This window comes from Brassica napus, chromosome A6 (genome assembly GCF_020379485.1).
Source record: "Brassica napus cultivar Da-Ae chromosome A6, Da-Ae, whole genome shotgun sequence".
In the NCBI taxonomy this organism is placed as follows: Eukaryota; Viridiplantae; Streptophyta; class Magnoliopsida; order Brassicales; family Brassicaceae; genus Brassica; species Brassica napus.
In genome coordinates, this window is record NC_063439.1 from 20,405,726 (window position 1) to 20,420,823 (window position 15,098).

At 28.5% G+C, this 15,098-nt stretch overlaps 1 protein-coding gene across 1 annotated transcript; it reads right to left on the bottom strand.

Moving 5' to 3' along the window:
• Positions 1 to 7,554: 7,554 nt before the first annotated feature.
• LOC106348194 (cytochrome P450 71B7) lies at positions 7,555 to 9,560 on the bottom strand. Its single transcript, XM_013787878.3, has 2 exons — positions 8,608 to 9,560; positions 7,555 to 8,250 (listed from the first exon to the last, which is right to left on the bottom strand). Exons 1-2 carry the CDS (start codon positions 9,502 to 9,504, stop codon positions 7,639 to 7,641), a joined length of 1,509 nt encoding a protein of 502 aa, XP_013643332.3. The 5' UTR covers positions 9,505 to 9,560; the 3' UTR covers positions 7,555 to 7,638.
• Positions 9,561 to 15,098: the final 5,538 nt, after the last annotated feature.

Consider the following 15,098-nt stretch of genomic DNA (forward strand, 5'->3'; position numbering starts at 1 on the left):
TAAGAACCGTTTCTTAGTTGAAAATTGTAAAAAAAAAAAATATCAAATCATAAGTTAAAAACTCCGACTAAAAAACCGGAATTAATCATGCTTTTATACAAAAGTCTCCTTTATAAATGTACGCAAACACATTATGTCTACAGTCTACCGAATGTCTATGTACATAACTATTTTATATGCATTTGCATAAGTCAAACAGCACACTAGAATTTCTTACTTATCTTAGTTTTGTTGAATATGTGGATTATTGACATCTGCAAAAGGTTCTTTATCGGAATCATTTTTATCTTATGCTAGTACAAATTATATTATAAATTATAAGAAATTGTACAGAGCAACCAATAATTTTACTTGGTTTATGAGCATTCACATAAAATGCATTATTTTGAATCGTTTTCACTTACAATATCTTGAACCTCATTACTATGCATAGTTGTAACTTGTAATAAAAAAAATTCTCCATAACTTGAGACCCAAACATTAAAAGACTATTATTTATGCTAATAAATTAAAAAAGGTTTTGCACAAATATAGATTGATTCAAAGATAATTTAGTCTAACCAGTGCATATATAGTTAAGTCCTTGAATTCATCGTAATTTTAATTGACTTTGCACTTTACTCGTGTGTTTTTTTCATCAAAAATTGTTCTATAATTTAAAAAATAATCTGAAAAGTAAACCGAAATAGAATAACCAACATATTTTTTTTTTATAAAATGGTTTTACAGTTGTGACTAATGGATGAATAATATCATTTCGAGTCCAAGGTACGTAAGAAATCTAAAAAAAATTGAAATCTCCATTGCAGCTACTATTTTCTTCAGCTCTCTGAAAATCTTGGTCATGCGTAAAATTCTTTAATTATAGATAACAAATCCTTATAGCCTATTCCAAAGTTTAGCAGGTTGAATAAAATAGCATACTTTTCATTGCTCAACCAAGTGATTCTATTTCCTAATGTAGAGAGGACACTCGTCTTGTTTATTTTATTTTTTGTATCAATAAGTTGAATTTGTGCAGGCGTGTGTAGACCATATGATCAACCATATCATAAGTTAAATGGATGATTATTAGTCAAATACAGTAGTACCACATTTCATTTGAAAAGTTACCGCGCGCGAATATAATTTATTCTAACAGTAAAATTATACATAATATAATTGTTTTTAATAAGGATAAAGTTATGTCTAGTTAGACAAAAGCTTGTTCTTCGTTGAATAAGCTTCCCCTCGAAACGAACACAAGAGGATCCAAGAAGACAATATCATCTACCCATGCCCCAAAAGTCATCTTTCTCCAATTCTTTTCCATATTTATTTATTTCAACTTTAAACATTTTTCTTCTTTGTTTAGAAATGGAACATAACAAAGTGATTACTTTCTTACAAAGTCTTTAACTATAGGTTTTACAAAGTAGATGCTCCTTAATAAATAAAGAGACAATGTCTTCTTCTTCTTTTCTTTTTTTTGTCATAAAGAGACAATGTCATTTCAATCGATTCCACTACAGATGATAACTCAGAGTTTTAACCATAAATCACTAAAGAAGTCCATAACAATCAGATGCACGCTTCGCTTCTCAATTTCAAATCAAACTATATGACACGAAAATTATTATTTTGAAAGCAAATTAAATAAAAATAGTATATCAAACGTTATAAACATAGAACACAAACGATAGGCATACAAAAATTCACAGGAAATCAGATCATAAATATAAATAATTTATTAGGGAATCAATTAAGTTTTGCTCTATAACTCAGAGTATCTCCAAAAAGAAACTCTATTTTGAAGTTTTCAAAACTCTATATTTAAAGTTTCAATGTGTTCCAATCACTATGTCTGACGATTTAGAAAATTAATTTTCACTCAACCTAAGATATTATACGCATTAAATTTGAATTTCGATAGGTTTACAAAAAATAATGACATCAATTCTCGTTGGCTAAAGACACTTTGTTCCACAAAGATTATTTCCAAGCAATCAAATTAGACAATTCCAAAATATTTTAAAAAACTTTCAAAACACACAATAAAATTATGGCCTTCTCCATGAGATTCATATTTTCATTACTTATATCTTCCTTCTTCGTAGACAAAGCTTATAAAGTGATAAGAACCTAGATATATCAACAAACAATTTTCTCCTTTTTTGTTAAAATGGAATATTAATGTGAAGATGATATTTCCCATAGTAAACATTCTGTTAAATAATCCATTATTTTATATAATTATTACATATTCAATACTTTGTAAAATAATAACCAAAATGCGATTATTTTACCTTAAAATAAACTAACAACTAAGTGTATGAAACAAAAAAAAAGTGTATGAAACAAAGAAAAGAGAGAAGAGAATAATATTATATTATTCCATAAATAGTGAACAATGTATAGAAAATAATGTTTAGAATAAGTAAATTTTGTAAAATAAAAAAATTAACAATATTCTTACATATAGTTCTTATAACAGATATTTATATAAAAATTCATTGGGATATCTATTGTTCTAAAATAAATTATAAATAAGTTGTATGTTTTTTATTAAAATTTTATCATGGAAATATTTTTAATAGTTAAGAACTCATATTTATAAGTACAACGCTTAATTAGGATTATGAGATAACACAATTCAGTGTAATGAAGTATAATTTCTTAAGAAATAGCAATTGGAAACTCATAAGAAATCCATCAATCTTGATCTGTAGAACATGTACATCACCATTTTCAGCAATTCAAGACCTTTATGATATTCAAGACCTTTATGATGATTCATTTTGATAATTTAATTTTCATCTCTAGATTTCAGATGTATACGGAAAATATATCGAAAGAATAAAATACATTTTCACTATTGATAGCTTTGGGTTATCTGTCATTTGCATGTTTTTTTGCTTCATACCAATTTTTTTTTCTTGGTACACCCAGTCCAGTCCGACTAGAATCTATTTGAAAAAGGCTGATAATGACAACTTTGTGGCTTGAACTCAGTGTTGGAATTAAGGTTTCGAATAGTAACATGCAGAATAACTATGGTGTGGTGCTAATAATACACATATATATATATATATATAATTTTGTTATTACTAAATGCAGTGAGGTGCAGTCTTAGGTGTTCTCATTAGGAGCTTAAAAGCACTGCTTATACCACTAAAATACAAAATTTCCTAAATACGTCCGCAAAATATAGTTTTTATCGAGGGCTGCAAAATTTTTTTTTTATTGAGGAATTAAGAACACTGCTTATACCACTAGACTACAAGTCCATGTTTCAGCTTTGCTACATTTTTTTTGGCACTCAACGTCAAAACGCTGTTAACTTCTTAAAGATATCTAAAATATTAATTATGTTCTATTGGCTTTCAACTTGACTACGTTTTCATACATATCTCTCAATTATAAAGAAAGATCAGTAACTTGTTCAAATATAGTTTAAACTAGTGGTATTTCGGTGCTTCACGCGGGATGTAGTATATTTGGTTAAACATAAGTTATGTTTATATATATTTATTGGTTTAGTTATTTTATAAATTTGTTGTTTATTTTTTTAAACTTCTACTGTATATACTATTTATTATTAAGTATACTTTTTCTTTTTAAATATGTGCTGAATTGGTCCCAAGCAGTTGAAACTATGCTTGGATGTTCAGTTTTTGGTTCAGCTCCTGTTTGGTTTTCTCGGTTTTTTTTTTTTGGTTCTAGAAATATAGAAACCATTCAATTATTTATGAAAATTTCTTTAGTTTTGGTTTGGTTATTTTGATCTTTGGTTTAGTTCGGGTACCAATTGCAAGAACCAACTAATATTCAATAAACTTTTGGTTCTAATTCGGTTCTGATTTTTAGTTAATTTTGGATAATTCGCGTAAAAATCAGATCTTTTCAGTTTTAGAATTTAATATCTGATATTCCAGATAAATTTTAATATTAAACCAAAAATTATTTGGATAATTCTGTTATTTCGGATAACTCGAATAATTTTAAATATTTTGAATAAATAAATATTCAGGTATTTCATATTTTAGTAATATTATTTTTTTTGGTAAATTTAAAACTAAATATAATTTTACTCATTCGGTTCTCTGTTCGGTTCTAACACGGTTTAAGTTTTTCAGTTTCAGAAATATATGAACCGCTCGGTTATTTGTGAAATTTGTTCAGTTTCAGATTTATTTATTTTGTCGGCTTCGATTCGGATTTTTCTTCTTAATTAATATGCTGAGGCTTAGTTGAACTTGAAACCATAGTGATAGCGCATGTTTTGTTATTTTTTTGTTTGCATATTTTTTATTGTATTTATTTGTTGCACATGTTCAGTGGTGGTACATGTTTTTTTTTTTCACATTTTCGGCTATTTGGTTTATAAATAATATTTTAATTTTTGTAATTTTATTAGTAAATAGAATTACTATTTTAGGTTCTTATTTGGTTCTGTGATACGGTTTCGATTTTTCAGCTTCAAAAATATATAAACCGTTCGATTGTTTGTGAATTTCTGTTTAGTTTTAGATTTTCTTTTTATTGCCTTCAATTCGGTTTTTGATTCTTAATTTATATGCACGCATAGTTAAAACGTAAGTGGTGTCACATGTTTTGTTATTTTTTGTTTGAAGATTTTTTTTATTATAATTTTTTATTTGTTGTGTAATATTGTTATGGAAATAGTGTGTGTTGAGAGACACGAAACTTAACCCTCATTGTAAATATGTTTTGGGAAATTCTATGTGATTGTGTTTTTTTTTTGTTGTGCCCTCATTTTGAGAGTGAATGTTATATTGTGATATCTAGTAAGTCGTGTTGTGGAAAGAATTTTATGGGTTGATGTTATTGCATACAATACTTCATACTTGCCATGGTCCATGATCTGCGAGTCACCAGAGAGCCTCGCGAAATTATCAACCATCCATCTCACCTTCTTTGCGTTTACTTTTCATCTACCAAGAGCATGTCGCCACCCATGAGTTCACCTTCTTTCTTCGCATTCCAAACCTCCCCAATAGGGGCAATCACACCTCCATTGGTTTAAGAACACGTTTGGCTTTCATTTCAGTTAGAAGTAGGTCACTGTGGCCATTGAAGATATCTGAACTGCAGAAACAGAACAAATTTTTCTTTTTTGATAAGAAGAGAGAATGTGAAATGATTTGATGGGATTTGTAATTTTTATTGAATCCAACTATGGTATTTATAGTTATAGGTGTAGTTTTTAGATGTTTCCATGGCGGTGTGAGTGAGCTAATGAATGCGAGAGAGTGGAGGTAGCGATGAAAACGACAATAATGAGATCATTATAGTGGTTGACTGAATTCAGGGGGAAGTCGTTCTGTAAACCAACAGTCTTTGTTGGTTAATTTGTTCCGACCATACAAATCAAGAAGAAAGACTTCCGGGTCGAGATTCTGGAATAATGATAGGTCTAAACAAATAAATCAAATGCAACATGAGGCTTTCGTAAGTAGACAACCCATTTTTCAGAAACAAAGAGTGAGAAAACAACGCCACGTGTCACATTTTGGAATATCATTCGCTGAGGTGGCGCATTGTGAAGTCTTTTTAGTAAACTTTATTAGTATAGATAGATAGATAGATATGGTATTCCAAGATCAGTGAAAATGCTTTACAATAACTCTATACTTGCGGACGTTCAAAAAGAAAGAAAAACTTCTATACTTGCTCTAAAAGAAATTGATATAGGATGTGTAAGTCTTTTTAGATTTTTGAAAACGAAAATAGCGAATTTCCAATAAGGAGAAATCTTGTTCTTAGAGACTTTCTTGGAGTTTTTTTCTTCTGGTAACCAAGATTCTACTTCTTATTATTATTACTTTAATTATTAATAAATTAAAATGTTGCACCTTTTATATAAAATAGTCTTTTATTAAAAACCCATAAAAGTTGGTTTTAATCTTTTTCATAAATTAATTCAGTTTTGAAAAACTAGTTTTCCTAAATTTTAGGAATTCTATTTGTTAAAAGTTTTGATTGGAAAATAAAATGATTTTAACAGAAACACTAAGGGTGTACAATCCGGTAAAACCGAACCAATTAAAACCAAACCAAAATAGAAGAAAATGGTTTGGATTTGGTATCAATTAAACCGAATGAGTGTTATTTAAAAAAAGTATATAGATATGGTGGTATATTGTGATAAAAAGATATGGTGGTATATAAACCAACCAAATCAAATAAACCGAACAAACCGATTAGGTTGAATATAGTAATATATTTATATACTAATTAAATATAAATGATAATATATACATAATTTATTGTATTGATAAGATCTTCATATTTAAAACATTAAATTTAGAAATTTTGTTTTAAGCTTAAATTTTTTTTTCTCATTTTTGTTAATTTAAATAAACTATAATTTTGTTGATATATATTTGTGCTAAAATGTAGTTTTAATAATATTATGACATTACTAGCTTTTCTTATTTTTGTTTTATTTTATGAAAATTAGGGTAATTATTAATTTTTTACTTATACTAATTATTTTAATAGATAATTAAAACATAAAAGCCGTAAAAAAAAATTAAAACATAAAATATTCTATTTAAATGTTAGAATACCGAAACTATCTTTATTTTATGATAAATCCGATATCTAATCATATAAACTAAAATTCACAAATATTATAAGAGATAAATGTAGTTAGTGATTTTTGGTATAAAACTGAATAAACTAAAAACTGATAATATATAATCCAAATCAAATAAAATTATATATGGTCTTAATACGATAACTAACTTTGAACAAATTGAAATACCGAAAAACCGAAAAAACCCGAACCAAAATCTGGATTGAACAGCCTTAAAGAAATAAAACCAAAATCTGAATCAAGAATGGCTAATAATATGTTTTTTGAAAATCTAAACCAAGGCTGTTTTAAATATAGAAACAATCAGTACTTATATCTAGTTCAGTTCTTTCCAATAGTCGTTTATCAGTTTTATTTTGACCATTACAATATTTATTTATTTTAAGAAAAATAATAGAATGATATGAATCTCCACTTATGAATTTTTGTTCCTAACAGTGTGATGTTATTTTTTGGGTACATAAAAGACTGTTACTGTTACTTTTTCTTTATATTTTTTATTTGCTTAATTTTGTGAATAAAATAATATGTTTCAAATTGTTTTTAATCCATTTACAACCCAACTCCAAACACTATTTTAGTGTGAATTTTATACAAAACCTCTTTAACTAACACTAAAAATTATACTATTTTAGTGCAACATTATAATAATATTTTACAGTTAGATTGGAAATGATTTTTTTTGGTGTTGCGATCATACTAAAATAGTGTGATTTTAACACTAAAATAGTGCTATGAGTTGGAGATTACAAAAAAGATGATATAATATACTTCAAATCTGTTCTACCAAAACCAAACTCTGTTTCTGTTATATTTATTTTTTTGAAACACTTTGTTTTTTTAAACACTTTGTTTTTTTTTTAAACACTTTTTTTTTGAAACCCTTTGTGTTTCTGTTATATGTTTTCAAATATATAATCTTGATATACTGCTAATATTGCAAAAATCAAAACTATAAGAAGTTGAGTTCAATTTCTTTATTATAATAATATGATGCAAAATCAAAACACAAAATGATTTGCTTCATGACAGTCATGTCAGTTATTAATAAATGGAACAAGCTCAAGAGTTGCTTTCTTGCTGACAATGATGGATCCAGTTTCTTCCAAGTCCATGTCATTCACAGTCTTCCCTTCAGGCAATCCCCAGTCGAAGAAGTAGAGCAAGTTCAACAATCCCATTTCCACGTTAGCTATCCCCATCATCATCCCTGGACATATTCTCCTACCCGACCCAAATGGTAACAGCTCATAGTTCAGTCCTTTGTAATCTATCGAACTCTCCAGAAACCTATCAGGATTAAACTCATCTGGGTTTGTCCAAATTTTTGGATCGCGTGCGATCAAGTATACATTGATGATCATCTGGGTTTTAGCTGGGATGTCGTAGCCTTGGATCTTGATGTCAGACATTGTCTCTCTTGGAAGTAAAAGAGGAGCAGCTGGATGCAGTCTGAATGTTTCTTTGACCACAAGCTTGAAGTAGTGAAGCTGGCTGAGATCATCTTCTGTGAGCTTCTCCTTCTTGACTCCGAGTGTTGTCCGAATCTCATCTTGTACTTTCTTCATCACTCTCGGGTTTCGGATCACCTCTGTCATGGCCCAGGCTAGAGTGATGGCGCTTGTGTTTACTCCTGCTAAAAATATGTCCTGGCACATTCACATTAATTACGTGTAAGAATGATAGCTTGTCAGAATCTTTTTTAACTGATAAGTAACTGGTAAACAATAAAATGGAATTATTGGATTAAAAATGAATGGAATATGAAAATAAATGAAATGCATTACTGAACTGATAGAACAAAATTGTAATGGAATGAATTTTTTTTTTTTTTTTTTTGTAGAATTGATAGAATGATAATTTCATTTCATTCATGAAAAATGGTAAAAAAAGATTGTGGAATGAATAGAATAGAGAGTTCTATACTATAATTGACAATCCAGCTGCAAATGAAAAAAAAAATGTTTTTTTTTTTGCTTAAACTTTGAAGTGGAAAAAGATGTTACCGAGATGATTCCTTTGAAATGATCTGTGGTGAGCTTGAACGAGTCACCGTCTTTCCCTTGCTTCTCCATCAGATCAACCATCACGTCAACGACATCAGGGCTCTCTGATACTCTTCCTCCAGGCTTAAGATGTTCATCGAGCACTTTCTGGAAGAACGTGTCTAGCTCCGAGAAAACATTGTTCAGTGTCTTGTTCTGTCCTGATATCTGGTCGATAAACCAACCCACTCCAGGGAAGAAATCAGAGAACGCAAAACCATCGATGAGCAACTCAAACTTATTAACTAGATCCGCAACGTTGTCCTCATCGATGAACTCGCACTTGTGAATATCTATACCAAACGCGAGCCTACACACGACGCTCGCCACGAGCGTGAAAAGGGCCTTCGTAAGATTCACCGGTGATCCCGTCAGTGCACACTCTCGAAGTTTCTTGACCAAAATGTCATTCTCTTCCTCTCTAATATACTTGAACGATTTGAGCTTCTTCGCGTTCAAAAGCTCCATAACCACGAGCTTTCTTAAAGATTTCCATTCCTCACCATAAGGCGCGAACCCGATGTCTTTGAAGTTGTACGAGAGCATTCTGGTCGCGACAGTCTCTGGTCGGCTGCAACATTCAAGATCGTGGGTCTTGAGAGCTTCCTCTGCACCTTCTCTCGATGAGATCACGACCGTGGGGACATATCCTAAACGGAGAAGCATCACTGGTCCGAACTTTTGGGAGAGGTTTTGAAAACATGTGTGAGCCAGTCCGTTGAGGTTGTGTAAGTTTCCAATGATCGGAAGCTTCTGTGGTCCCGGAGGAAGCTTTCCACTTTTGAGTTTTTTAGAGAAGATCAAGAACGAAAATAAGAAAATGGATAAGAGTGAGAGGAAACAGAGCAAGGGTGACATCGCTATTGCTTGCAGTGTATGAAATATCTGATAGGTGATAGTTTTTGATTATTCACAACAAGACGAAAAGCTCAGATATATATAAACGGTTATGCTTGGAGACCACATAAAATCACATTTAACTCCAGAAAATCAAGACATTGAATCGTGACCAACCAAAAAGATAAGAATTAGGAGGAACACCTTCTAGAAGTAAATTAGTCTTATTTCCATAACTGTTTATATATAGATCTATATTATTAAAACTGAAATAATTTTTGGTATTGTTTAGAAACATAGACATATAATGAGATTTGTTTGAAAATATCGATAGTAATATAAAAAACGAAGTATAATATCTTTTTAGTAATTTCATTAATAAAATTAAATTAATTGTCTTTTCATATTTCACTCAATTTAACAATTTTATTAATTATATTATCTTAACAATACATCACATCACTAATTATATAACCGTAATACTAATAGTGCAGATTTTTATTTATTAGTTGATCAACATTAACTTTGTGCCAATTATAAAATCAAAAACGTAAAATAACTGGGTTTTGCATATTATTAAACGTTTAGTTTAGTTCGTTTTACTAAAACCTTTTTTTTAATTTTAGTTTCAATCAGTAAAAAATTATGTAGTCAAAAACATAATTCAAATACATAATTTTATAAATAAAATAATAACTTAAATAGAAAAAATAAAAATGTATACATTTATTGTCACTTAATATTTTACTCCATATAAATATTTTACTAAATAAAAAATTCTTTTTATTTCACTTAATTTGGCAAAACACATAGAAGGTCTCTTTTTATTAGTTTATAAAATCAGTTAATCATGAATTTGGTAATCCATTTAGGTACGGGTTATTCTTTTCGAGTATCATTTTTAAAAAATTAAGCCCCATTTGAATATTATAAATTTATGTGTGGGTTTTGAGTTGGGTCCTTCTGGTTCTGGATGAGTTTGATTATGATGTATAGGAACCTAAAAATATATAAACAACAAATGGATCTGAAACGGTTCAGATATTTATACTAAAAATACTCATGTTACCCGATTTAATCCATGTATTTTGAATATAATTAGTTATATTACGACCATCTAAAATATATAACACTAATTATAATTATGAAAAACAAATATCAATGTATAAAAATGTAATAATCAATATCCGTGAGGGTGCGATGGTCAATCTATAGTACAAAATTATGCTTGGAGCCAAGTTCAAAATATATATCCATTATTTCCTCAATACACTAAAAACACATTTAATTCATAACAAATAATTTGACTGGATGCATTGAATTGTCTTCTAGAGTGCTGAATATTGAATTGCATCCTAAACAAATTTACCCCTTCTAAATTCACAACTTATATTAGGGTTTGAATGAAACACATAACACATGTAGAATAAATGCAGTTTTTATAAAATGCAGACGGGACTGTATTTTTTTTGCCATTCACCATAAAATATGCATAACACAAAATAAAATTAAAATAATAAATAAACTGCATGCAGATTAATGTTAGTGTTAGATTGTGTGATCTGTTATGAAGAAGAAAAAGGAGATGGACAATTGCTCTGCATTTAATCCGCAGATTATTGATATGTATTTATCTTGTTTAGTCTGCATTTTATTTTTCATCTGCAGTTTTTGTATCTACATTACATTCAAAGCCTAAGTTATCGAGTGGTGTTACGCAGCAACCTTAAAGTAATAACTATACGTTCTAGAAGGCTGAGAGTTTTAAATGTTTACTGAGATGCAACTGTGTAAACATGTAAATACGAAAATAAATAAAATGAAACTTGGGAGAAATTTTGTGAAATGACTAAGTTTGAAATGAAAATTAAGTTCAGAATATTGATTTTGATAGAATTATCTAACAATTAAGCTTGAGCTGAGTCAATTTTACTCTTTTGGACTTACAAATAACAGGTAAAGGAGAGATGATGTATATCCATTTTTTACCGTGAACTATATCTTAAAAGGGAAGATACACCTTCCATGTCACGTACTAAATAACCGCATACGTTTCACTGTGTTCAATAAATAAGTGGACAAAGATAAACCACTTCTGCAATAAATGGTATATTTCATTTACTTTCTATCAACAAAATAATATAGAATACCAATTCCATCTCTACCCTAGATATTAAAGCATATCACAATTAGATCCACAACTCTTAAATACTAAATCATAAATCCTATTCACTAAAGCCAAAACCAAAATATAAATTTTAAATCTAAATATAAACTCCAATCCCAAATAAAATGAAATAAAATAAATAGTATAATACATATTTACGAAATTATGAAATATCTAGGCTTGCATGTAAGAAGTTAATGATGGACCAAATCTCAATCCCCACCTTTTGAATTACTAAATACTAAACCCTAAACCCTAGTCACTAAATCCTAAATTCAAATATAAATCTTAAATACAAATATAAACCCTAAACTTAGATAGAATGGAACAAAATCAATAGTACATTACATATTAGTGAAATTATGAAATGTATATGCTTGCATGTAAGAAGTTATGATGACCCCAACATCAACCTCCACCTTCCAATTACTAAACCCTAAACCCAAAATCATAAACCCTAAACCCAAATTTAAACCCCAAACCCAAATTTAAACCCTAACCCAAATATTAAAATCTTAAAATAGTGCATAATATTATGTAATATTAAACTATACAACATAGATCACGGAAATAGTATTATGTATTATTAAACCCTAAACCTTAAAAGAAAATATAAATTGCAATTCCAACCCATAAATAGTAAAGCTTTTTAATAAAAATATATATTTTGAAAAAATAATATACATATATATATATATATATATTTGTATCACCAAAATAGTATAGGATTCCAACCCCAGTCACAACCACTAAATACTGAACCCAACAACAAAACATATATCATGCATATTCACTGTAAAATAATATAAACCCTATCAACTAATCACTAAACTCTACACATAAATATAAACCCTAATCCAATATAAATCCCAATTTTCCTTATAATAAAACCAAATTTTGAAATGACAGTAAGATGCATTACTATTCTATATGAGGCATATAGAATATAAAATGTAAAAATATAGTTGCAATCCAAAGATCATCTTAACATATTTCTCAAATGTTGATATAGCTATGCCTTCATGGAAGGTGGTAATGCTTGCTCCAATGTCAATCCCAATCGTACATAAACTAAACTCAATTAACTAATCACTAGACTCAATCAACTAATCACTAATCAATAAATAGAATAGTACAAATTGATGAAATTATGAAATGTTTATGATTGCATGCAAAAAGTTAATGCTGACCCCAGTTCCAAGTTCCAACTACTAAAACTAAACTCTAAATTCTAAATCCTAATTACTAAACTCTAAACCTAAATAAATAGATTAAGCTAAACCCTAATCAAGGAAATATAAACCCAAATAGAATGTATATAGTATGATTTACTATACCCAAACTTTTACTTAATAAATCTAAACTTTAGGCATGAACCTATAAAGTACAAACCCAAATACAATCTATAAATTTTTTTCTAATATTAAACATTTGAAAGCACATTTACTAGGTTAGCATGTTGCATATCTTATATTCCATATAACCTAAGTAGTATAGTAAACGAATGTTCCAAATAATCAAATTTGTCCAACACTCAAAAATAAATTTCATATTACAATCAATCACACAAAATGATAAACAAGAGAACTATCAAATTTAAAAACATGACATATTATTACATTTTAAAGCAATAATATAGAAATATGTCTCAAATAGTATGATAACCTTACATATACAGCTACACTTAAGAATATATACTATACCATTCCTTTCACCGAATGTAGTATAGACGACGAGTTTATCTTCTTCAATTCTTCTTTTTTTAGACGTGCTGATACACATTCATTTTGTTCACCATAATTATTCTTCACCATCATATAGAGATCGTCTTCATCTAATCTCTTTTTTCCGACACGACGACGCCTTTACCGACTCACCATCGTTGTTCTTCACCACTGGATATGTAAAACAAAAACAGAAATGACAACATATATGAAAACAAAAGCATGATTGTGAGAATCAATTGATTTAAGAAAAAAAAGAAAAAAATGAAAGAGTTGTTATTTGTGCACACCGTCTACGCCTTTATCGTTGTCTTTTCTTCACCACTGGACCTGTAAAGCAAAAATAGAAATGAAAACAGAGTATGAAAACAAAAGCAAGGTTGTGAGAATTATTTTTTTTTTGAAAAAGATTGTGAGAATTAATTGATTTAAGAAAAAAAGGAAAAAAAAAACGAAAGAGTTGTTGTGTGTGTTCACCGTCTACGCCTTCATCTTTGTCTTTTCTTTATCATAATTGATTGTTCTTTTTGTGAGAAGAAATTCAATTCAAAAAGATGTGTGTAGTGAAAGACCACGTTTTACTTTTTAAAGTTACAAACTATTAATTAAATTTTGTTTTCTTTGTGCATGTTTCATCAGTTGTATACAAGGGTATAATAGCATTATTATACAAAAGACACAATTCATATTTGCAAGCTAGGTCTTTTTGTCATACAATAAATTATAATTTGTTTAAAGGTTATATAATACAATTTCCCATGAAACTTCTCTATCGGTTTCCTTTTGACAATTACATTTTTTTAGGGTGTAACTGGAAACCATTTTATGGAATAGTATGAATAAAAGGGATTGAAATGAAGGGAATGAATATGAATGGAATAGAAGTAGTTATAAGAGTGGAAGGAATGGAGTAGAGATAAAAATTAAGTATTAATTGAATTAAAAATAAAATTAGGCATTCCAGTCATTCCAGTCATTCCTCAACATTTACATTGCTGAATGATTTTGTCCAGAAATTCTTCTCTTTCCATTTATTCCAAAAAAGTTTGGGAAATTTGCCAAAACGGAACAACAAAATAGCATGGTTGTCCATTCGGTATAATACCATCATTAAGTTGTCCCTTTAGTATAATTTTTTTCATAATACCAAAATTAACCCTTGGTTAATCAAATTAAATACATTAAACACAATTTAAAAGCTTAAATGAACTTTAAAAAGTTTTAAAAAGGAAAAAAAAATTAATTTAAAATTTTTATTTTTTATTAAAAAATATTAATAAAACTAAAAAGTTCACAAACGTTTTAAATTTTTTATAAAAACAAAACTATGCAAAACGTTTTTTATAATGTTTTTATAATAATATTTTATTAATAACTGTCTTATAAAGTTTTATTTTTATTTTATAAAGTTTATTTTATTAAAGTTTGTTAAAAACGTTTTACAAAGTTTTATTTTTATTTTTCTACAAACGTTTTAAAAACGTTAAAATTAAAAGTTTATTTTTTTATTAAAAGGTTTAACAAAAAAGGAAAGATTTTTTTTAAAAAAACGTTTTTGACAAGGTAAATCGACCTACACACATTTTAAGGAAGTTAGAATATTTTAAGAATATTTTTTAACTGAAATTTTTTTAATTTTCGCAAAAACATGTTTTATTATCTGTAGAAGACACATTCTACACTGTGTAGAACAATGACAAAAGTTCAGAATGCAATTTCTCCCT

Excerpts from the sequence above, each read along its gene's own strand:
- LOC106348194 (XM_013787878.3), bottom strand. The coding sequence starts at position 9,504 with ATGTCACCCTTGCTCTGTTTCCTCTCACTCTTATCCATTTTCTTATTT. Across the intron at positions 8,251-8,607 it reads ATTTCAAAGGAATCATCTCG|GACATATTTTTAGCAGGAGT; the intron begins GTAACATCTTTT and ends TGAATGTGCCAG.